Here is a 25,325-nt window from a genome sequence, read left to right on the forward strand (position 1 = left end):
TTGATCCAAACCAAGGCTTTTATTAGCAAAAGACAGGAGCTCTTCACAGGTGGCCGACCAGTCTGGAATGATCCAACCTGGCTAGGGACACAACCCTTTAAGGCCCAGACAGTAGGCGTGGCTAAGCTCTCAGCCAATCGGTGTAAGCACAGTCATTACACTCTAGATACTGTAACTATATACATTGGTGATAGGTCTGTACTATCACAGTCTCCCAGCACTTTTGCTTATTGCATTGAAATAAATGGGGGAGAGTGTTGTAGCTCATGTACTTCCTCGGGTGATCATGCACGAGACAGTGACATCTGACTTCGAGGGCGAAAAATGGCGATCTTGCCAGAGCTGCTGCAACAATGGCGCTGCTGCTGCAGCGGACCTGTGGACAGTGGGCAGCGGAGACATAGAGCCCCCCCCCCCCCCCCATAGGGTCCTACTGCCCAGGCCAACTGCCATTGAATTTGTAAAGACCTTTAAAAGGACTGTTAAAGAAACCAATGGTGGTTTATTTTAAAATCCTGCGACCATGGGGTCTGGGCTCAAAATGGTGGCGCCTGGATTCACCAGGCAGCCTCAAGGGGTTCACACTCCTGAGAAGCAGAGGACTGGTGCAGGGCAGACCACCCCCCCCCCCCCCACTGCTTGAGAGAAGCAGAGCAGATGACCCATGGAACGGTGACCTTGACAGACAGTGGACCAGCAAGGTACTCTGAAGCTGAAGAAGACACAGGCAGAGACAATGTGAGGAATCCATGGAGGCTGCAAGCAACTGCAATCGAGGGACTCGCACCAGGCTGTGGATTGCTGGAGACTGGCGAAAGGGGTACCAGGTATCAGAACCCTGATGCGAGAGGCCGCTGAGGGGATCCTGATCAGGCCAGAGGTTTCAATCTGGAGCTAAGTTTGCCAGTGATTTGGACTGAAGGCTGTGGAGGCTGCCGGAGCACTGGAGGCGAATCCAAGGACATTCAGTAACTGGGGCCTCCTATTCGGAGGCGCCAGGCATTTTCTGCTGATGGCAAATCTTTTTCCCACGTTGTACTAAAGGAAATTTCGTGTAATATCACATTTTCTGTTTTATTACATGCAATAAGAGCCTTAAATCTAAAATTAAAACCTAGATTTAAATTATCAAGGTATTTTGTTCTTGGGCTCCTTTTCACCTCTTGTTTCATCGTGCTGGCATCCAATTACCTGTCTCCATCTCCTTCCCCTCCCCCATCTTCCCATTGGCCCGCCGGCAGCGTCAGCGTCACGTGCTCTATCCTCCTTCCCCTCCCCCATCTTCCCATTGGCCAGCCGGCAGCGGCAGCGTCACGTGCTCTATCCTCTCACCCTGTCTCCATCTCCTTCCCCTCCCCCATCTTCCCATTGGCCCGCCGGCAGCGTCAGCGTCACGTGCTCTATCCTCTCACCCTGTCTCCATCTCCTTCCCCTTCCCCATCTTCCCATTGGCCCGCCGGCAGCATCACGTGCTCTATCATCACATCCGCTCTCTCTTTCGGGCAGCCATCTTGCTCCTCTCCTCGTGTGTGTGTGTTTGCGCGCCTGGGTTCGTTCAGCCGCGGAACTTCTCTCTCTCTCTCCACGCTCGGTACCGCCACGGCCCCAGGAATTCGACAGCCCCCAAGGTAACGCAGGCAGCCAAGTGCTGAAACGGCCTTGGGCGGGCGAAGGGAATGAGGTTGTGCGCTTGCCAGTGAGGTGGGCCCAGGCGCTGCGGACCCCGTGGCTCGGCGGGAGGAGTGAGCCGTCTTGAGCTTGCTGGCCGCTCCCTGTGGGAAGGGCCAAGGCCCAGCTGTTGCTGCTCCGTGGCCTGAGTTCGAATGTGATCCGGATCGGGGACCTAAACGGGAGGGGACGATGATAGGGAGGGGTTCTCACTATGTTAGAGTGACCACTTTCCCCTCGTGGATTGTCTATGTCCATATATATTTCGCTATATGGTGTCATTTTTCCTGAACTTGACTTCCCAACTCTTTGTTTTAGCTTCTCGTTATTAATCGTAGGAATTTTTATATATTACACGGCGAGAATAGGGTTTACGGGTCGGTTACTTTTCATATCTCCTTGTAAAAGATCGACAAGGCCCAAAAACAATTGAGGGTATGTCGGTCCCCGAACATGAGCGGAAACGCAGGGTGTTGTTTTATTCGAAGTTCAACACGTGTTTCATAATATGACAACTTAACGTATTGAGCAAAACAGTTGAAACATGGAGGATGAAGTATTGGAATGTACAAGACACAGTTTTCCAGATTACTAACCAGTGAAAGAAAGGAAGTTTTTAGATCTTTACATAAATTGGAGTGGCCTTTTAATCCCTCAACATTGTTCACATTATTGCCTGATCTAACTCCGTATAACTTCAGGTATCGTATTCCTTTGTCAAATGTCAAGAAATACATTTGATCTTTTAAATGCCACCATGAGCTGCCACCTCCCTCAGGGCAGAGAATTCAAATGTTCCTCTTCAGCTCTAAATTATCCACCCTTTCATTTGGTGGATTTGATTTTGCAGTGTACCTTGACAACGGGCTTCACGGATCAGCAGTTCCTTCGTTTGATAGCGGTGTAGGCATATGACCACTGCTGAACATGGTTTTGGCCTAATTTAGGCTCAGACAATAATGAATGATGTGCTCTATCCAGCTCTAGTGGTGTCGGAAACGTCTCTTTTCCAAACACCGTTACCAGCAGGTCAGAAAAAAAATGAGTAAGTGTGCCAGCTTCATTATTTTTAGCCATTGTCTTCAACTTTCCAAATTGATAATTCTTGCCATTAACTTCTCGTTATCATCATCCAGTATCTTTAAAGTAGATTCTGCCGAGGTCAAATGCTCACCTTGTTCTTCAGTAGAACAACAGACTTATGCAAGTTGATTTTCCAATGCCAAAAACCTAACATTTAGAGCTTTAACTTCTTCAGTGATCAATGCTTTGACCTGCTTAAGTGCTTCAAAGAAGCCCTCAGTCGAGTTTGCCAGCGGATTAGATGGAGTTTCTTTCCTTGTATTGTTGTCAACTTCCATACATACACAAAATATGAAATTCAAAACAGCTTTGAAAGTTTTAAAAAGTAAAGGGGTGGGTGGGAGAATACTAAAAGTACAGAGCTGTGATAGAGACGATTACTCCATATCAGACCCAACTGGAAGCCCCCTTTTCAAACCCTCACCCTTTTTTAAAAAAAAAATTTTTTTAAACTAAAGTAAATACAGTCAATATTTTCATATTTTGCTTCATTTGCCATGCTCTTATCCATTCAGCCATCTTATTTCTGTCCCCTATTTGTGCTTTCAATTTTTCCACTTTTTTGTTATCAGCAAAGTTGAAGAAAAGGTAAAGGTTCCATTATTGTCATGTAATACAACATTTAAAATGTAACATATATGAAATTCTTTAACTTTTGTTTACCGTAAGGCAGAGTTGCGTTTGATTTCAGAGCCAAATTGCTGATGTAGATTATGGATAGTTGGGACCCATGATCTAATTCCTGCTCTTTCAGCCTGCTAACCTAAGAAAAACATGTTCACTTATGCAGCTTCCTATCAGTCAACTCAATTCAGATTAGTATATTCCAGATTCCATGCTCTCTAAGCTTTTTCAGCAATCCTTGTAAAATCTTTGTGGCAAGTGTCTGTAAATTTGTTGTTTTAAAAAGTAATTGTTAACGATAGTAGTTTCGTTGCCTTTCAGGTAGAGTGAACATGATATACAATTTATGTTAAAGGTGTAAATCTTTCAATCTGAAGCTATACCCTGTAGCAGATTAGCAAATTACATTCAAGGGTTTGTAATGAAATGACCATTAGCTAAAGTTTGATCAAAGGTTCAGAAGTAATACACCTTTAAATCAGAAATCCTCAATCATCCAACTCTATCTAACAAGAGGTTATTGCAATTGCCAAAATATGGTTACACAAAATTAGTTTAGTGGCTAATGAGGGAGGGAAATTTTGGATATCAAGTTCTTAATGGCGGTGTAACAGTTTGGAAGGTGCAATAAGATGGGAATATTTAGAAATGGAAGGAAATGGGGAAGAGAGAAGGAACAGGGATCCTTAAAGGTAGCAAGGCAAGTAGATATCATTCAACGGGCTAATGGAATGTTTTCCTTTGTAGCTGAAGCATTAAGCAGAAGAGGAGTGAAGAATAGAAAATTGTTTTTTGGGAAATAATTTATTAACATTTGAACAAATGAAGTACAAATATGGAATAACTCATGGTACAATGTTTGCATATCATCAACTGAAAGCCTACTTAAAGGATAAATTGGGAAATAGACTGAGATTACCAGAAGGAAGCAGCTTTGAATATGTGATTGCAGAAACAATGATAATAAAAAGATTTATAACGAGCATGTATATCAAGCTACAAGAGAAGGAAAATTATGAAATAAGCTATAAACCCAAACAAAAGTGGGAAAAAGATTTAAACATAAAGATAAAAAATGAAACATGGGAAAAGTTATGCTCTGGAACTATGAAGAATATAATAAACACGAGATTACGTATGATACAGTATAATTGGTTACACAGGTTATATATCACACCCCAAAAGTTTTTTTAAAAATGGGATCCAACATTATCAGATAGATGTTTTCGTTGTAAGAATGAAATGGGAACAACAGTACATGCAATTTGGGCATGTGAGAAAGTGAAAAAGTTTTGGGAAGATCTAAATCAGGTATTAAATAAAATCATAAAAAGCAACATAGCAAAAAATCCAGACATCTTTCTTCTAAGTAATATAAGAAGTCAAGAATTGGGCCTCAAACTGGATGAACCGCAAAAAAAGATTTATTATGATAGCCTTAGCGGTAGCAAAAAAATATATAATGTCAACTTGGAAATCAGAAGAGAACCTGAGAGTACAGCAATGGTACATGGAAATGAAAAAATGTATTCCATTGGAAAAAATAACATATAATTTAAAAAAAAGTCACATTATTTGAACAAATTTGGGAAACGTACATGGAACATAACAGAGAGGGCTTGCCTCGGACCTCCGCCCCCTAAAATGATAAAAGAAGACAAAATGACTTGATCCAGTGTGCAAAAGTAGATGACACAATTTTCTTGTTTATTTTCATTGTGTGATGACATTGTTTAATTGTTGTATATGTTGAATGTTTAATGGGTTTGGAGGGGGGGTAGGTAGGGGGGAAAAGGGGAGAAAATGCCACTGTGTATATTTAAGAGGGAAATGTTTGTATGTATTTTGATTGATATGGTTCATAGTGAAAAATTTAAAAAAAAGAAATGCTCAAATTGTATGCAAGCTTGTGGCTATGGCTGGAGTATTATGAATTTTGGTCACCATGTTACAAGAAACTTATTTCATTGTGGGGGGAAGCAACAAAGGGATTAATAACAATTTTTCAGTTCTGATAATGCTGTAGACACGTGAGAAAATGGAATAGAAATGGGAGGTCATGCCTCACAAATCTAATCGAGCTTTTTGAAGATGTGACCAAAAAGGTTGATGTGAGGGTAGAATTGTAGATCTTGTAAATGTGGATTTCAACAAGTCATTTGATATGGCTCCTTGTAGGCTACTTTTTGAGAAAGGGTCACGAGATCCAAGGTGAGCGAGCAAAATGGATAGGAAATTGGCTTTGTGGTGGAAAACAAAAGGTGATGGTGCAAGGTTGTTTTTCAGGCTAGAGGCTTGTGACTAATGGTGTTCCAGGGTTTGGTTTCTGGGCCCATTACTGTTTTTCATCTATATCAGTAATTTAGATGAAAATGCACAGCATAATTAGCAAGTTTGTGGTTGACACTAAAGTGTCTGGTATTGTAGATAGTGAAGACAGTTGGCAACAGGATCTTGATTAATTAAGCAAGAAGGTGGGCAGAAGAATGGTTGATGGAATTTAATTGAGAAATGTGATGTCTTGCATTTTGAGTAGTCTAATATGGATAGGACTTGCAGTGAATGGTAGGAATCGGGAAGTGTTCTGAGCAGAGGGATCTAGATGTTAAAAGTAGATAGAGGACCAGGCACATTAGTCTTCATCTTTCACAGAATTGAATAAAGAAGTTGGGAGGTGATGTTGCAATTGTACAAGACATTGGTGAGGCCACATTTGGAGTATTGGATGTTGCCAGGACTTGGTGGGTGCGGTCTGACATAGGGAGAGGTTGAGGAGTCTACGGCTTTATTCCTTGGAGTGCAGGAGGATGAGGGGTTATCTCATAGAAGTGTACAAAATCATGTGAGCATTTGATCATGTGAATGCAGTCTTTTGCCCAAAGTAAGGAATTCAATATTTATCCTGATAAGTTTGAGGTAAGACCATAAGAGATAGTCAGTCCATTGAGTCTACCCTGCCATTTAATCATGAGCCAATACATTTTCCTACTCAGCCTCACTGGCTGGCCTGATCTTCTCCCCATAAATTTTGATTCCTTGGCTAATCTCTGCCTTAAATACACCCAAAGACCTGTCCCCCCAGAGTGGCCAATGGCAACAATTTCACAGATTTGTCACTCTCTGGCTGAAGAATTTCCTCTGCATCTCTGTACTAAGTGGTGCTATCTTGTCCTAGACCATGGTTGTTTTCCATGGTGGGGAAGAGATTTAACAGGATGGTGAAGGGTAACATTTTTACATAGAGGGTGGTGAATGTACAGAATACGCTGCTTGATGCGTAGGTGGCTGAAGCAGATACTATGGCAATATCATGGGCACCAGTTATCACTCCATTGAGGACATTTACAAGAGGCGGTGTCTTAAGAAAGCAGTCTCTATCTTCATTTACCTCCACCAACCAGGCCATGCCCTCTTCACTCAGCTACCGTCTGGAAAAAGGTACAGGAGCCTGAAGTCGAGAACTCAGCAGCACAAGGACAGCTGCTTCCCCTCTGCCATCAGATTCCTGAATGATCATTGAACCACAGATTCCTCCTTACTTTGACTTTTTTGTTTCCTTGCACTATTTTATTTCTTTTGTAAGATGGTTTATATCAATGTTTGCACTGTGATGAGGCCGCTAAACTAATTTCATAACATGTTCATAACAATAGATTCTGATTTAAGAAGAAAATAGGGTAGATGCATGGATAAGACGGGTCTAGAGGGATATGGACCAAATGTCGACAGGTTTCGACGAGTGGGGATGGATCATTTTGGTCGGTCTGGGCAAATTGGCTGCAGGGAGACTTGATTCAAATGTATAAAATTGAAGGAGCTGGATAATTTAGAGCTGAGGACATGGATATAAAGTAATTGATGTAAGGAATGGAGGTAAGATCAGAAATCCTTTTTCCAACCAGAGGGTGCTAAGGTCAGGAGCTTCCTGCTTCTTTAACCCTTTTAGGAATTTTTGCAACTTTTGCAGTGCTTCAAATTAAATTGTGCAAGATGAGGTTAAGTTACTCTTAAGTTCAGTGCAGATATGCTGTGTTGAATGGTCAGCTATGTCGGATTTTCCATCATTTAGGTATAAATTTAATCAGATTTTTGACAACTTAAGTGGAAGTTGAGTGAACTTTGGAGAATGATTTTTTTTAAATTAAATCTCATAATTTTAAGCTTATTGTGATTTCAGATGAAAGAAACAATAATGAATCAAGAAAAACTAGCCAAGCTGCAAGCTCAAGTACGCATTGGTGGAAAGGTGAGTTATTTAAAATTTTGTTTCAGCTTAACTTTTATAAATATTAATATCACAAGACTAATTCTGGATACATTTGTTCTCAAAATCAATTGGGCTACAAGATTATTACTTCTAATATGATATTTGGATTAAAAAATATACCACTACATTGTGAAATTTGAGGTGTTTTCAAAATGGGAAAACATCCAACGTGTTATACAGTATGAATATAATTGGGCAAACTTTGGTGACAAATAAGAATTAGAAATAGATGTATAAGTGGACATAAAACTTCGGAGACCTTGAGTAATGTTTCAGACTTTATTTCACATGATATATCGTGGAGAGTAGCCAGCAGTCTCTACTGCAGTCTGACTCCGAAATCTACTACAAGCGCATGTACAGTACAACTCTGATTATTCAAAATGGTCGGGACCAGGCCTATTTCGGATAAATGATATTTTCGGATAACTGGTCATTTTAAAAAACAGCCCAGTAGAAATAAATCACTTGTAACAGTGCTTAGACAACAACAAGGGAAGGCTTTTTAAGTATGAAATCACCAAAAAAACAACTGAACAAAATAAGTTAAATCCACACCAAAAACTCAAAATTCTACTTGGGCGTTTTTCCAAATTTTTTTCAACCTGTGACATTAGTTTGGCTGTGAAAAAATTTTGGATAACCGAGGATTTCTAATTTATCTGAAATTTTTTGGAGGTGAAATGACATCGTTTCGACTTCAAGATTTTTCAGATAAATGAGGAATTACAAGTTCTCCAAAAAAAATGTCTATCTGGTTCCAACCATTTAGGATAATCGGAGTTGTGCTGTAATATCTTGCAGAATAGATACTGTATGTCAATCCTTAATAAATTTATTCCACAGTGAGTATTCTTGAGTGTGAAATCATGGCAGCTGAATGTTGGCTGGAAATAGGGGTGAAATGAAAATAGGCGTGTGCAAACCTAGAATTAGAGGAATGTAGAGATACTGCGTGGTCTGATTACACTGGTGGGAAACGAAGAGGGAAGCATGAAAGGTTGAAATCTATAAATTACATTTTTTTAAAATTTGTTGTTTTATTTTGAAGTTGCATTCTATGCGGCTGCTTTAGTAATTTTTTTCAGCTTTGTGGCGTGACTAAACATTTTAGGAATTTAGGATAAAAATTCTAGTGGTTGATAATGTGATAGTATATTGCAGTATCCTTTAAATTCGCTGGAAGGCTAGGCCAACATCCACGGTACTGAACCCCTAGTTACAATTGTTATTTTCTCATGCCTAATGTCAGTCTCCTAAACCAGGCATGACATCCAAGCTGTATCATGGGAAAAGATTCAAAGATGTGCTCAAAGCCTCCTTGGTGAAGATCGGGTTCTCCAGTTTACCCCTGGGAATCTCTGGTGCACAAAAGCTCAAAGTTGAGAGGGACCGATTGGGATGGTATTGAGAACCTTGAGTTGGAAGGAGTGGACTGCTGTGCAAATTGCATACAAGAAAAAGGAACAAAGGTGGGGAACCCAGCCCATTAAGTCTGCTCTGCAAATCTACTGAGCTAAACTATTCTCACATGGTTCCAGCCTTTTCCCAATATCCCTTGATACTTTGACTAATTAGATACCTATCAATCTCCCTCTTAAACTCCCCAGCGATCCGGCCTCCACAGTTGTATGTGGCAACGAATTCCACAAATATATGACTCTCTGGCTAAAGAAATTTCTCCTCTGTTTTAAATGGGTACCTTCTAATTCTAAGATTGTGCCCTCTTGTCCTGGATTCACCCACCAAGAGAGACATCTTATTCACATCTACTCTGTCTAATCCTTTCAGCATTCAAAATGTTTCTGAGATCCCTCTTCTATATTCCAATGAATAGATACCAAGAGCCGCTGTGTTCCTTAAATGTTAGCCCTTGCATTGCTGGAATCATCCTGATAAATCTTCTCTGTACTCTATCCAACATTATTACATTCTTTCTAAGATAAGGGACCTAAGATTGTGCATAGTACTCCAAATGAGGTCTCACCAGTGCCTCATAGAGCCTCATCAAAACCTCTTGACTCTTATACACTGTTTCCCTTGAAATGAATGCCAACATAGCATTTGCTTTCTTTGTCGAGCCAACCTGGTGGTTGTCTTGTGTAAGGACCCCCAAGTCCCTTTGCACTTTTGTATTTTTTTCTCCATCCAAATAATTACCTGTTTATTTCCTCTTCCAAAATGTATAACCGTACATTTCTCAACATTGTATCTCATCTGCCATTTCTTTGCCCACTCTCCTCAGCTGTCAGTCTCTCCAACCTTTTGGGTTTCTTCAGCACTTCTTACTTCACCACCTATCTTGGTGTCATCTGCAAACTTGGCTACAAAACCATTCACTCCATAATCTAAATCATCAATGTACTTTATAAAAAGAAGCAGCCCCAACATTAACCCCTGCGGAACACTAGTAACTGGCCACCAACCAGAACAGGATCCCTTTATTCCCACGTTTTGATTTCTGCCTATCAGCCAGTGCTTCACCCAATGTAATATCTTTTCCTGTAATTCCATGGGCTCTTATCTTATTAAGCACCCTCTTATGTGGTACCTTATCGAAGGCCTTTTGAAAATCCAAATGCACAACATTCACAGCCTCTCCCTTGTCCATCCATGAGATTTCCTCAAAAAAAAGTTCCATTAAGTTGGAAGCAGGATCTTGCCTTCATGAAACTACGTTGGCTTGGATCTAACATGCCATGCACCTCGGAGTATTTCATAACCTTGTCCTTGCGGATAAACTCCACAATAACTTTCCAACTACCAACATCAGACTAATAAGCCTATAATTTCCTTTTTTCTGCCTCCCTCCTTAAACAACAACTACATTTGCAACCTTCCAATCCTTCGGAACCATGCCAGAGTCTATTGATTTCTGGAAAATCATTTCCAATGCCTCCACAATCTCCAAAGCTACCTCCTTCAGAACCCATGGGTGCACCTCATCCAGTCCAGGAGATTTATCTTTAGTCCATTTAGCTGACTAAGCACTATCTCTCTAGTAATCCTGACTGCAGTTAATTCTATCCCTGAGACCTCTATCAGGTATATTGCTATGGTCTTCCTCAGTGAAGACCAATGCAAAATATTAATTTAGTTCCACTCCCATCTCTTTGTTACCCATTATTATTTTTCCAATGTCATTTTCAATCGCCCCAATATCTCTCTGTTTCACTCTTTTACTCTTCACATGTTTTTAAAACTCAGTATCCTTTTGTATGTTATTTCCAACTTCCTTTCATAATTCATCTTTCTTTCCTAATGACTTTCTTTGTCTCTGTCCCAGTCTTGTATTCCCACTAATTTTTGCTTTATTATAGCCTTAAGCTATTTTTCCATTCATAATTTTCTTTTTTTCTTGGATTATATCTAGACTGCTCTTTCTTTATTTCTTGTAAAAAAAAAATACCATCCAATTCTGCTCTGCTGTCTCTCCATCTAACTTTTCCAGTCAACTAGGCCCGTTCCTCTCATACCACTGTAATTCCCTTTGTTCCACTGAAATATTGGCCAACTGATATCAGCTTTTTCTTTTCAAATTTGAAACTGAAGTGCTATGATCACTACTTCCTAAAGGCTCCATTACCTTTGTTACAAGTCCAGAGGACCCCAAAACCCAGCAGTAATAGAAGTTCACCAAGACAAATGGTTACATAAACAAAATTTGTTTTAAATTTTCTTTAAACATTTAAAAAAACAGGATCAAACTTTAATAACTTAGTACTATTAACCCCCTTCTAAGCGCATAGGTTTGTAATATGTATATGTTCAGGAAAGTTATTTCATTCACAGTCCAATCTCACTTCTCCAACTTCATTCTTACACTGTGCTCAGATTTTAACATTTGTGAATTTCCACCAGGCTCTCATGCTTAAAGCTAACGTTACCGTTCCGGAAAAGGTTCTTCTTGGTTTCAAAGAGATTCGTTGGTCGTTGGACACACACAAACTGATTTACTTCCATCAGTTTCTTGCCGATGAAACTTGCCCTATCAGAGTTTTCCAAATGATAACCACTTCTTCCAGGTCACCACAGAGTTCCTCTTGTTTCCCTTATTTCAGGGAAATACTCTCGCCAGCCATTTCCTCTTGTAAGGACTGTTACAAGCCCAAAGGATCCCAAAACCCAGCAGCAATATTCACCAAGACAAAAGGTTACTTAAACAAAAGTTGCTTTTAATTATCTTTAAACATGAAAATAGAAACAAACTTTAACTTATCACTATTAACTAATCTAACTTAACCCCCTTCTAATTCTAAGCGCACATGTGTGTACTGTGTGTAAGTTCAGAAAAGTTCTTTGGTTCACAGTCCAATCTCACTTTCTATTCCTTCAAATTCACTGGTTGCAGGTAATTCTTATACTGTGCACATATATAAAGTTCACCAGGCTTTGGTGCTCAAAAGGTAAATGGTTACTGTTCAGGAAGGTTCTTGTTTTTCCAAAGAGATACGTATTGTTCCAGGACATCCACAACTGAGGTACTCCCATCAGTCACCTCAGTGTCTTGCTAACAAAACTTGCCCCATCAGGGTTCTCCAGATGATAACCTCTTTCTTTCAGGTCATCACAGAGTTCCTTTTTGTTTCTCTTATTCCAATTGAAACATTAAACTGCCATTCCTCTCCTCTTGCATGAGCCACAAGGGCTGACTAGGCCATCTTCCACACTGGAGCTTCTTGCCAGCCTTTCCTATTTTAGTTGGCCGACACTGGTCTCTCTCTCTCACAGCCTGTTTGACTCTCTGCTTGCAAAACCACATGACCCTCTTAGAACAGCAAGTCTTCTGTAGACAATAGGGCACCAGCCTGCTCTTTCATTTGTTGCTTTTGGGTAAACAAGAGCCCATCAGTGAGAGTCTCTGAGCACTCTTCAAATCTCTTGCAAAAAGGTGTGAGAAGCCACTATGTCTCCAGTATTTCAAATAAAATCTGTTTTAAAGTGTGTCCTACTCTAACAAACCTTTACCAATTTATCTCCCAAAAAAGATTTCTATATACTCTGTCACAGGACCACAGGGTTTTCAACAGGCTGAACTCCGAACTCACAACCTGTCTTCCAAAGTGGGCTCTACAACAAGTTGCTAGCTTCCAAAAGCCACTACATACTGAGTTCTCCCTCTTTCTCTTAGAGAAAACCTGTTTGATCTTTTCCTGTCTCTGCTTGCAAAACTGCGTGACCAGTCTTAAGGCTCCAGACCAAATTTTTTGAAAGATCTCATCAGCCTCTACTGATAAACATTCTGTTCCACTTGCACCTTTTTTTTGAAGTTCTTTCTCAAAACAGTCCCATTATCTTTTGCAAAGCCACTGGTGCCTGCATGCTGGCTTCAGGTAAGCTCTTGCATTTTAAATAAGATGTGTAGTGTTACTCTGGTGACCTACACTAAACCCCCCCACAATCTATCTCTTTTAAAAACATTTATATATAATAAAATGTAACCTATAACACCTTTAATTCCCTTATCACCTCAAGTTCATTACACATCACTCAATCCAAAACCACTGATTCCCCTGGTGGGCTTATACTTCAAAAACCATCCTGTAGACATTCTACAAACACTTTCTCCTGAGATTCAGTATCTTCCTGACTTTCCTGATTGTCTTTGATGTTAAAATACCCCTTAATTACTTTGACATTCTTCTTCTGGCTCACTTTTTCTGTCTCCAGCTGTAGCTCATAGTCCACTTCCCAGCTGGTGTTTGGGGGCCTAAATATAACTGCCAATAGGGTCCTTGCCATTTCTTAACTCAACCCATAAGGATTCTACCATTTCTGTCCCAATGTTGCTTTTTAGTGATTTAATATCATTGCTTACTATCAGAGGCCACGCCACCCCCTGTACTTGCCTATCCTTATATACTGTGTACCCTTGGACATTCACATCCATCATTAAGCCATGTCTTGGTGATTGCCACAATGTCATATCTTTTGATCTGTGGCTGTACAATAAGGTCATATACATTATTCCTAATGCTCTGTGCATTTCGGTACAGTACCCCTTAGATCAGTATCTCTTACTGATTTCTCTGTATTTCCATTGTACAGCAAATTATCTTGTCTTCTCACCTGCCTGTCCTTTTTTGTCTTCTTTGCTGCAAACTATTTTTGACTTTTTTCTATTTTCCTCTTTCTCAACTGTAACATCCTGGTTCCCTTCTATCCTAATCTTTGCACACACATTCAGATTCCCACCCCCATGCCTGCTTTGTTGATGACATCTGTGGAAAACACATATCTGCATTGGTCTTAAGAATCACTACAAAAGCTTAGTGGATCTAAGCAATTTTCAATCCTGAAGGACTGCATAAGTAAACAATATTAACTATCTAGAAAGATGATTATCAAAATCAGAGAATTTTAGTTTGGAGCTCATTGAAAGGATGGCATCAAAAACTGAAGACCCATGTCCATCATCCCTCAGATTTTCAACGTGTGCTTTTTTAAAAAAATTTTAACATCTTGGTTTAGTTTGAGCCCCGTGAGCCAACACAACTCTTGCAATTTTCTTAATTATACAAATAAGGCAAAGTATTGAGTTTCAAGCTTATTCACCATACTGTTGTACAAGTAGCAAGAAGCACAGAAAATTGTTGATTTAATTCTGTTAATATACAAGAAAGATCTGGGTTGTGCACATTGGTAATGCTAGTGATTTGCATATCATATCTTAATACTTGAAATTATTTAAAATGTGCTTGCTGAAACTTTTATATGAATATTAAAGAACAATTGATCAATGATGCAAGGTATTATGGGCATTTTTATCATTCCAGTATCTTTTAAGTGTGAGATACTTGGCAAAACTAATGCCCCACATAAAAGAGAAGTTTTCTGTTCAGTCTTTTACAGTTTGGAGGCTGGATCGTTCCACTTCTTACAATAATTACATCCACGTTTCAGATGCATTCATACAAACTAAATTTGTGAACTCATTATTTAGAAATGTCTTATTATATTTGTCCATAGAAGTTTGCAGCACTAATTTAGTATAAGTTGTCTTTTATGCTCTGTGATGCAGATGTGAAGTTTACATATACCACAACCCTTCAGTAATCATTGGAATGTAACAGTTCATGACTTATTTTTGATTTTTAGTGAAATATGTATAGAGGCATTCTACATGGAAAAAATGAAAATTACTCTTGTATGTTAATCAGTTTGCAACTACTGGTATACCTGATTTTCCAATTTGCATGATGCCCATCAGTAGAGCAGCAGTATTTATACTGGAACCTGCTCTTGTACCCTGTGCAGGCTTGACCTCATTCATAATCCATGAGTTCATTCATTAAATAGCTAGTGTGTGAATGAACCAAGTTGAATGTTTTCAAAGATTTTGTTTTGCTTTTGATTTTAAACTTTCAATTTTGTCAAGAATTTTTTTAACACCTCTTAAATTTCTGACATTTGGAGATTTTAAAAATGATGGATATGATAAGGTGCAAAGCTAGCAGCGCTACTCCTTCCTGTTGTGGGATACATTGAAGTTTTATGAGTTGCTTGTCTCTTCTCTAAACTCCATGTATTCAACAAGGACTTGTCATGGCTCTAGGGAGCCTTGGCCAGGTAGATCAGAACTGGTGAGTTCAGGGAAAACGGAAATCCTTTAACACTAGCAAAGTCTCTAATACTTTCACTGCTTACATTTCCCCAAGAAATGAGTTAAATTTATTTGATTCTATTTCCTGAGCTTGGCCAAGTTGAGAACCTGCAGCTAGTTATAGTTTTAGGTGTACATGGGCAAGAACAACAGAATATTACATTTGAATCTAAGAATTTCTAATTTAAGTTGGTCACTGGTCAGTTGTCCAGGATGAAATCGGGTACAAGAAAGACTTCCCCAAATTGCTGTAAATGAGTAGTGTCATCTTAAGGGCATGAAAGGATGGCATAGATACAATTAGCTGTTCTGTCTTAAAATATCTTTCTGTAGATTGATCTTTATCACCACCTGCATGCTGGAATTAGAAAAATAAATGTCAAGTAGGTGCTCTACATTTTTTGAAATTTGGGGTTGGGGTTTAATAAATTTAAGTGTTGATTTTTATGGTAATTATTTTTCTGATTTTTGTACCAAGGGTACAGCTCGCAGAAAGAAGAAGGTGGTACACAGAACAGCAACTGCAGATGACAAAAAACTCCAGTTCTCTTTAAAGAAGCTTGGTGTGAATAATATTTCTGGTATCGAAGAGGTATTACATATGGCAGTGTTGACCACTACCACTGTGTTGCTATTCTTTGTATCGATAACCCAGTTAACAGTTCATTTAATGTACAAGGGCAAGAATTCTAATTCAGTGGTTGGTACTTCTTTTTGTCACTGTTAAGTTGGTATCTGTGAACTGTAAATTTCGATTTGTGTGACTGAATGATTTCATCTGGCACATTCTTAAGGGAATTAATGGTGTGCAGGAAGAGAAGCTGTCAAACAGACAGTTCGACCATTCATAGCAAGGAATTCTCGCTGTAAACCAGAAGCCATAAATATCATCAACAGTTCTATTTCAGAAAACAAAATATTGTGTCACATAAAGTAAATGAGAAGACATAATAAGTTTAAAATATTTTTATATCATGGAATGGAAGAAGTTGTGCTCCACACTAGCTTTTTTTTGGGCCAGAAGGGTTTCCTCAATTTTAATTGGACGGGTGGTTCACTGACTGGACTGCCAGACCTCATCTGTTGCCTGCTGTTGTCAATGTGTTCTTTAGTAGCAGGCCTTTTGGTCGAGTTTTTCACTAGATGATTGGAGAAACTGTGTGCAGCAGAAGGATTCTCTGCAAATGTGTCAAATTAAAATCATTTTGCCATTTTCATGAATTACAATCGGTCCATAAGGTCTGCATTGCAGGTCCGTAGGTATATTTCGTATGAGATTTTTTGATTTTAATGGTTTTAAAATTTAGCCTTGCAACATGGTAATAGGCCATTTCAGCCCATGAGTCCATGCTGCCCAATTACACTCAATTAACCTACAACCCCTGGTACGATTTGAATGGTGGGAGGAAACTGGAGCCCCTGGGGAAAACCTACACAGACATGTGAGGAACGTTCCAACTCCTGACAGACAGCGTGCGTTCCCAACCTCAGACACGATCACTGGCACAGTAACAGCGGTGCAGTAATGGCTACGCTAATCATGCCACCCTGCCCCCGGGCGTCTCCTGCCCCCGGGCGTCTCCTGCCCCCGGGCGTCTCCTGCCCCCGGGCGTCTCCTGCCCCCGGGCGTCTCCTGCCCCCGGGCGTCTCCTGCCCCCGGGCGTCTCCTGCCCCCGGGCGTCTCCTGCCCCCGGGCGTCTCCTGCCCCCGGGCGTCTCCTGCCCCCGGGCGTCTCCTGCCCCCGGGCGTCTCCTGCCCCCGGGCGTCTCCTGCCCCCGGGCGTCTCCTGCCCCCGGGCGTCTCCTGCCCCCGGGCGTCTCCTGCCCCCGGGCGTCTCCTGCCCCCGGGCGTCTCCTGCCCCCGGGCGTCTCCTGCCCCCGGGCGTCTCCTGCCCCCGGGCGTCTCCTGCCCCCGGGCGTTCGTGGCGAATCCAACAATTTGATCTGGAGAACTTGAGTGTAAACTCAAAGAATCCCAAGTTTCCACCTGGATATGGGTTAAAGCTCGCAACGTTAAGTAGTTGTGACAGTGATTAAGCAGAGGATTGAACCTGTGTGTACTATTTAAAGGCTCATTTGTGCCCTCTAGGAGGTTTAGCATTTTCAATATTTTACAGTAAGAACTATGTACACTCGTGTTGTACGAGCTATCCAGTATCCGGATTTGTACCATTATATCTGCATGTGTGAATAACATTTGTTAGGTTTCACAGTAATGGCAAGTTCACTATAATTTCAACTGTAAATTTTGAGATAATGTGCCAGGATTAAACAGTGTACTGTATACAAAATTTTAAATGGGTTTGGAGAAATATTTAATCAATTAGAGCCATTGAGCAGCATACAACTTAGAGACTCTAAGTTAGATCCTAAGTTAGTAATGCACGAGGGCGAGAAGAATCAAATGAAGAGCCGATTATATTAGATGTAATAATATAAGATGTGTGTTACTGGACTACTTTGTTGTATCCATAATTTTTTTGGATAAAATTGATTGAAATTTTAATTGTTGAGGTATTATTTTGGCAATACTATATTGCTTTTCCTTGAAAAGAGCAGGTTTTCAAAATTTTTAGTAGTTAGCATTGAAAATGTTTAAACATGAGTCTGATGATGAAAATTGAGAAATTATCAATTGTAACCATATAACACTGGGCCTTTCCTCAATTGATGTGAATGCAACTGTAGTAAGTACGTTACCCCGTTCCAATATCTAGAGTACCTCTTCACCTCCATCCATGTGAGGCCGAGTTTTGCATGCAATTCATCTAACCTAGTCGTCTGTACCCGGTACCCTTGTGTAGCCTCCCTACATTGGTGAGACCAAACATAAATTGGACCACACATTCAGCTCTGTTTCCACAAGCTGGCTGGAATTTTCAGTTGCCAGCCATTTCAATTCCTTTGACCATTGCCACACAAGCCTGTCTGACCTTTGCCTTAACCATGATCAGACTGAGCCTAAATGTAAACTTGAAAGTATTTTCTACCTAAAATCCAGTGGCATGGATATTCAAGTTTCCAATTTTGGGTAAATCTCAAATGGATCTTGATGTACTTTCTGTCCTTTAATTGGCCCTAGATTTTGTTTCCTCACAAAAGCCTCCCCAGCCCCAATGGGCTGTTCCCTTACCTGTCGCATGTCTCTCCACCTCTCCTACTTTTTGTCCAATGTCACATTACCTCTCGGTCCTTGCCCTCCTACACCCCTGTCATTTGTTTGATTATATCCTCTTCCAATTGTATCTTCAAAAAAGAGTATTGACCCAAAACATTGTCCATTTCTCTCCATAGATGCTGCCTGACCTGCAGAGACTTCCAGTTTATCCTTGAATGCAATCCTCATTTTTCAATGTGTTTCTACAGGATAAACCTATATTTGAATCACCTCTTAATTCATAAACGATGAGATCCCATTCAAACTTTAAAAAAAATGTGTAATGGTGAAGAACAATGTAATCGATACTGACTGTTACAATCAGTAATTGTCATTTATGATACTGACGATGTCATAGCTGTTCTACTGTACATCTGTAAAATTTTATTCTGCAGTGTGAAGATTTTATAATTTAGAAACATTTTAATCTCTTGCAGGTGAACATGTTCACAAACCAGGGAACAGTCATCCATTTTAATAATCCTAAAGTTCAGGCTTCACTTGCTGCAAATACATTTACAATCACAGGACATGCAGAGACGAAGCAGCTAACTGAAATGCTGCCCAGTATCTTGAACCAACTTGGGGCTGATAGTTTGACCAGCTTGAGGCGGCTGGCAGAGTCTCTGCCCAAACAATGTGAGTATGCTGCTCTTCCGTCAGATTTATCCTGTGAATGTTTTAAACTGTGGTGGATTGTGTATAATTTAACAGATTTCATTAATTTCAGCTTTAATTTTTGTTAGTTTAGTCATTTCTGTCAGTTTTAGATTGTATCAAACTCTTTATCATTTTTTGGTTTATGCCTATTGATTTGACACAAAATCTCAAGCTTTCAACTAGCATACATAACAATAAGCTCTCTGTGGGTTATTTCAAGTTGTCAAACATGATCCTGGACCCCATATAAACTGCTGCCAATACTTTCTTCATGGTGTCTGAAAGTTCTCTCTCTATAGATTTTATATTTATTTTAATAGCTATCAACTATATAAGCTATACTTCAGCTTTTAATTGTTGTCTAGAAGAGTTACCTTTGGAAGATTAAATTATTTGAAATAATGACGTTTTACTAATTTTTTGGTTTCAGCTGTGGACAGCAAAGCCCCACTTGCTTCTGGTGAGGATGATGTTGTCTAGAAGAGTTACCTTTGGAAGATTAAATTATTTGAAATAATGACGTTTTACTAATTTTTTGGTTTCAGCTGTGGACAGCAAAGCCCCACTTGCTTCTGGTGAGGATGATGATGATGAAGTTCCAGGTAATTAAAAGTACACAAATTTTGATGTTAACAGTTAAACCAAAGTGAGAAAATTTAACCTCAATTGATGGGAAAAGCAGAACTTCCTAAGCATACATTTACTACCCATGTTTGATTTCTATCTAAAACTATAGCAGGTGGGGATAGAATTGCCATTGACAACAAATCCTGCAAAATGAATGCATCAAATTTTCTATATAAACCATTAATAGCTGCTCTTTGGGAAGGACTGAATGGCTCACGTGAATGGTTCAGTATTGAATTTCTTTTGTCTAAATGGTGGTTTTTGTTTCTTTTAGATCTTGTTGAAAACTTTGATGAGGCTTCAAAGGATGAAGCAAACTAAACTGAAGTTGACACCCAAGGATGGTTAATTTTAAATGACTTTAGGGGGCTGCTATTTGTATTAGTTTTCATTTTGCTTTTGTAATCTTACATTTTTGTACTGTTATACATATGTTTACAGTCATGTGGTGATTTGTTTATCCTGTTATTTTTTTATTACTTGCAGCAACTCTTCTAATGCTGAATTGTGCAAATAGAACGTTTACCAACCTTGCAGTCTGGTTAAGATAGAAATTCTGAACTGAATCTAGTTCTGTGGATTGGAGTGGAAATAAAGGAGAAAAGCACGTATTTTGGTCTATTTAATTGTGAATTAGTAAAATAAGTGATTGGTTAAAAAAGTTTAAAAATGAACTATGTTTCCTTGGAAACATTTTGGAGGGTGGAAATTAATCAAAAATATGAGATGAGGGCTTCTGATTTTGATCACTTACCTTTGTAAAATAGCTTATGACAGACCTCTGGCTAAGAATTCCTAATTTCATACTAGCATTCCCTTTCTGTGGATCTGAATGGGTGAATTCTGTGGTGGGGGGGGAATGTTGTAGGTATTTTTTGTGTGCTGGAGTCATAGCATTAAATCACTAGATTTTAACAAACAGATTGGGAAAAGTGATTTTCTTTTGTTATTTTCAAAGATTGACAATATCTCAATAATCATAAACATTAAAAAGTAGTTTCATTTAAAATGATATCCAACACTTAATCAACATTTCCCATCGTGTTTTCAGAAGACTAATGTTTGCTGATTTTTCCACAAATTTGATTTATAGCACAATTAAAACCCCTGCATCTGTTTTTGTTTTTATTTCCCTTAAATTAGGGGTGAGCAACCTTTTTTAAAAGTCACATTCCACTTCAAGTATTCCCTATGCTATAGTTGCTCTATGATTAGTAAAGGATTGCTTAAGGTGGTATGTGAGTGGAAAGAAAAAGTTTGAAAAACCATTGTTTTAATTGTACCCAATTGACTCGTTATGTGCACTGTTTCATAACTCCAAAGGAAATGGGCCAATGATAATTTTTCTCCAGCAAAATATTTCACTAACGATTGGGTCTAGAATAGTGGTTGTCAGCCTTCCCTTCCCACTCACATACGACCTTTAAGCAATCCTTCACCAAACCAAGAACACTTATGGCACCCCTGCCTTAAATATTATGTAACCTGCCTGAATCAAGTTATTTGTGGTTTTAACTGAAGTTTTAATTTATTGGTGGGAATTGTTCTGTATGCAGGTATGGACTGAAATGGCCTAGGTTGTACAGAAATATAAAACAATGTGAGATACACTTTGGCATGACCAAATGATTAAATGCATTCTTATTAAGGGAAACACTTGTATATTTAGGTGCCAATCATCTACATTGTGTTTGATGCATAAAACACTTAGAAACCATGCATGTATTCTGTGGAAGTGCTAGTAAATTGTTTTGATGATCAGGGGATGGTGAACCAGAACTGATATTTATTGCAATTACAGGTACACATTATGGAATAAAATAAAATGAAGTACCTTAGTTACATCAAGGCAAGTTCTTCAGAAAAGAAATCTGGTTTGTTTACTTGGTAGGCTGGGCCGACAGGGTGTTGCTAGTCCTTTTTATTTTTTTAAAGTTTGCGTGACAATTTTTGTATTCTTCGCTTCCACATAACATGAGAATCTAGTTTTCAGTAATTGCATAAAACTTAAAGGTGCTCTGTTTAAACAAATGCCAAGCTGCACAATGTAAACTAAATATTTACTGTAGAATGTCAACAGCCTTTGCTCCATGCAGAAAGCATTTTAAGTCCACTACAATAAAAACATTTCTGTCTACAACCCAAAAATATATCATTTAACAGGTGTAAAATGTGCATGTTATTGTGCAATAGGTCTCATCATTTATCTATTATCTTGAAAGTATAAAGTTGTTAAAAATCAGTTTTTATCATTTTGCATAATGTCTCCTTGAAACCTCTCATTTTGACAATGTGCTGATGTGTAATGAGATTAAATTTTAAATAATTGATTTAATAGTTCATAGTAACATTCAAGATAATATTTAAGAGTTGTATTCAATTTTCTCTCGTGGGCACCAAGTTTTAAATGAAGATTAAATTTACAGACAACAGATAATTCTGATCTGTACACAGCAGATGATGAGTTTATTGCCATGTACGTTGTAGAATGCACTGCTGCGGCTGAACAGCTTGCATTTTCTATAGTTTAAAAAAACACTTAATTGAATCAAATTGACAATAGAAAATAGATTAATAATCAATTATATGTACAAAAAAAATGACATGGCAAGAGTGCAGACCATTTTTTTTTGGTGTTGGAGCAGCAGTCCCTGATCGATGTAACCTAAAATCAGAAACTTTCTTAAATCAAGGGGTGCTTGTCTGCTGTGTTCTGTGTGAAGGTAGTGGTGTGAAGAGAATGTGGCTTGGGTGATGGGGTCTTTCATGATATTGGCTACATTCTTGATGTGACATCTCACATAGATGCATTTAATGTACAGGAGGTCAGAACCTGTGATGGTTTGTTACCTTCTGTCTTTGCAGGCAGTCAAATTCCCAAACTAGGCTGTATATTTTCCATAGTGTAGAAGTTTGATAAGAGTGTTTAACAACATGCCAAATTCAGACTCCTCAGGAAGTAGAGGCATTGGTCTGCCTTCTTCACGTTTGGCTTGGTGTGCTGACATCTGGATATGTCTTGTGAAATACGGACTCTCAAGAAATTGACAGTTCTAACCCTCTCCACCTCTGTCCCTTCATTGCCTGCAGGTGTGTACTCCTTTGTAAAATTAACAAGAAATTCCTTGGTGTTTTGACATTGATGGCAAGATTGTTCTGGCACCACCAAACCAGGTTCTCTGTGTATTCTGACTTATCATTTCCTGTTAATCGCCCAACAACAGTGTCATCAAGAAATTTGTGGATTGGTTTGGAACTGAACTTGTGTATGCATTCATCAGTACAGGGGGAGAGTAAGGGAAGCATACAGCCTTTGGGTACCCATGGCTCCAAGATCAGATTTATTATTCCTGTGAGTCAGCAGAATTTCTATTTATCGGTAGTATAAACTAAAGCAAAAAATGTGTTCGAGAGAAATGTAAACTGTAATACAGAAAAAAATATCAGCAATAAATGTGTAAAGAGTCTTTAAATGAGTCTTGAGTTTGTTGTTTAGGAGTCTAATGGTTCTCAAACCTGCTGGCCCCTTTACCTCTGCTGATATGACCTTGGTGGGGTAGATTCTTGATGATTGCTGCTGCTCTCTGACAGCAGTGTTCCATATAGATTTTTTTAATGGTGGGGAGGGTTTTGCCTATACTGGGCTGGTCCGCTATTTGAAGGGCTTTCCATTTAAAGGTATTGCTGCCCCCATGATGCTGTTGGTTAGCATACTTTCCACTATATATCTGTGGAAGTTTGCCATTGTTTCAGATGTCATACTGAAGGAAGTGGAAGTTCTTGCATGCTCTCTTCATGTTGTTATTAGTCTGAGATAGTGACCCCCAGGGATTTAAATTTGCTCATCCCCTCCACATCTGATCCACTAATGATCATACACCTCTGATTTCCCCTTCCTAAAGTCCATAATCAGCATCTTGATTTTGGTGACATTGAGTGGAAGGTTGTGCACCATTCAATCAAGTTTCAATCTCCCACCTATATGCTGACTCATTGCTTCTTTATATACAGCCCACTAATGTTTCAGTGTGAATTTTACCAAAGCCATTGTTACCTCATCATTTGTCTCAATGTATTGATTTCAAAGTAAAAATAGCATTTGGAAAATTTCCCATGATCCCTTGCATTAGTCTGAGGTTTGATTCAGACAATTTTTAGAGAAAGTAAGTTCTTTTGATAAAGTTGAATTGTATATTAAGGGGTTCACTGAGACGGTGCACAAAATACCAAATCCATAAAATTATTCTTTTAAAATAGATGAGGTCAGTGTCCCAAACTGAGTATTAAATGCACAACCATTAAGTACTTGATTTTAAACTAGCAAGCATTTATAAACATAAATGTTGCATACATATGCCATCCAGCCTATTCTGCCATTCAACAATGTTGTGATTGATTTAGCCATGGACTCAGCTCCACTTCCCTGCTTTTCTCCCAGAACCCTTCATTCCCTTTGAGGCAAAAACCTATCCGAAATATTTTGAGGCCGTCTCCACTGCTTTCTTGAGCAGAGAATTCCATAAATTCACTACTCTGGAAGAACCAGTTTCTCTTCATCTCGGTCTTAAAACTAATTCCCTGAGTATTAAGACCATCTCTTAATTGTAGACTCACCTACTAGTGAAAACACATTTACTGCTTCAATGTTATCTATCCCTTTCATAATTTCATGTTTCTATAAGATCCCTTCTCATTCTAACCTCCAGCGAGTGTAGTCCCAGGTAATTTGATCTCAACTAAAAGGCGTCAAGCGAGAATCTCCTCTGGACTTCCTCCAAAATCAGTATGTTTCTTTTTCAAGCAAGGAAACCAGAATTGCACTCAGTACTCTAGGTGTGTCCTCACCAGTATCTTGTACAGTTGCAGACTAGCTTCCCTGCTCTTAAATTCAATCCATATAGTGATGATGGTCAACTTTCTATTTGAATTTCATTCTAGATGTCTCATTATTTCTTCCTCGATTTTTGCTTTAAGCATTTTCTGAATATGGTCATTAAATTAATTGGCCTAAAATTTTTATGTTTTTAAAAAAAAATAGTGGTCTATTTGGAGGATTTCAGTAAATTCCCTGAAGTGCATCAACTATAGCTTCTGCCATTTCTTTCAGTACCCTGGAATGCATTCAATCAGGTCCAGGAGACCAATATACCTGTAGGACCATGAGTTTACCCAGCACTGCCTTTTGTGGTAACTCCTGTATTGTATTGAGGTCCTCCCCTCCCATTGCATCACTCTTTGGCATGTTATCCGTTTCTTCCACTGGGAAGACCAACCCAGAGTTCTGTTTGAGGCCTTGGCCATTTCCACATTTTCCCCTTCCAAGTGATGTGTGGTGCCTGCCACATTGACCACCGCCAGTGGGCTGATATCGCCTCAAACCGTGCATCTTGGCGCCTCACAGTTTGGCGGGCAGCAACCTCCTTTGAAGAAGACCGCAGAGCCCACCTCACTGACAAAAGGCAAAGGAGGAAAAACCTAACACCCAACCCCAACCAACCAATTTTCCTCTGCAGCCACTGCAACCGTGTCTGCCTGTCCCGCATCGGACTTGTCAGCCACAAACGAGCCTGCAGCTGACGTGGACTTTTTACCCCCTCCATAAATCTTCGTCTGCGAAGCCAAGCCAAAGAAGAAAGA

The 25,325-nt window shown here is 39.4% G+C and overlaps 1 protein-coding gene and 1 non-coding gene across 3 annotated transcripts; both read left to right on the plus strand.

The window, feature by feature from the left end:
• The first annotated feature begins 1,543 nt into the window (after nt 1-1,543).
• On the plus strand, nt 1,544-20,299 carry btf3 (basic transcription factor 3). Of its 2 annotated transcripts, XM_069937119.1 has the most exons (7): nt 1,544-1,628; nt 7,553-7,621; nt 15,724-15,837; nt 18,839-19,040; nt 19,492-19,521; nt 19,607-19,663; nt 19,963-20,299. In XM_069937119.1, the coding sequence occupies exons 2-7, from the start codon at nt 7,553-7,555 to the stop codon at nt 20,007-20,009; spliced, it is 519 nt and encodes a 172-aa protein (XP_069793220.1). In that variant the 5' UTR covers nt 1,544-1,628; the 3' UTR covers nt 20,010-20,299. The 2 variants fall into 2 exon arrangements, with proteins under 2 accessions (XP_069793220.1, XP_069793226.1); XM_069937125.1 differs by lacking the exon at nt 19,492-19,521.
• Nucleotides 14,398-14,527, plus strand: LOC138752172 (small Cajal body-specific RNA 24). The gene has a single exon (XR_011350428.1). It is a non-coding gene; the product is annotated as a small Cajal body-specific RNA 24 (non-coding RNA).
• Nucleotides 20,300-25,325: the final 5,026 nt, after the last annotated feature.

This window comes from Narcine bancroftii, chromosome 1 (assembly GCF_036971445.1).
Source record: "Narcine bancroftii isolate sNarBan1 chromosome 1, sNarBan1.hap1, whole genome shotgun sequence".
Taxonomy (NCBI): Eukaryota; Metazoa; Chordata; class Chondrichthyes; order Torpediniformes; family Narcinidae; genus Narcine; species Narcine bancroftii.

What these genes read in the sequence shown, in the direction of transcription:
- btf3 (XM_069937119.1), top strand. Translation starts at nt 7,553, where the DNA reads ATGAAAGAAACAATAATGAATCAAGAAAAACTAGCCAAGCTGCAAGCT. An exon ending in AAGTACGCATTGGTGGAAAG is followed by an intron (nt 7,622 to 15,723) that starts GTGAGTTATTTA and finishes TTTTGTACCAAG; the next exon opens with GGTACAGCTCGCAGAAAGAA. An exon ending in CAAAGCCCCACTTGCTTCTG is followed by an intron (nt 19,522 to 19,606) that starts GTGAGGATGATG and finishes TTTTGGTTTCAG; the next exon opens with CTGTGGACAGCAAAGCCCCA.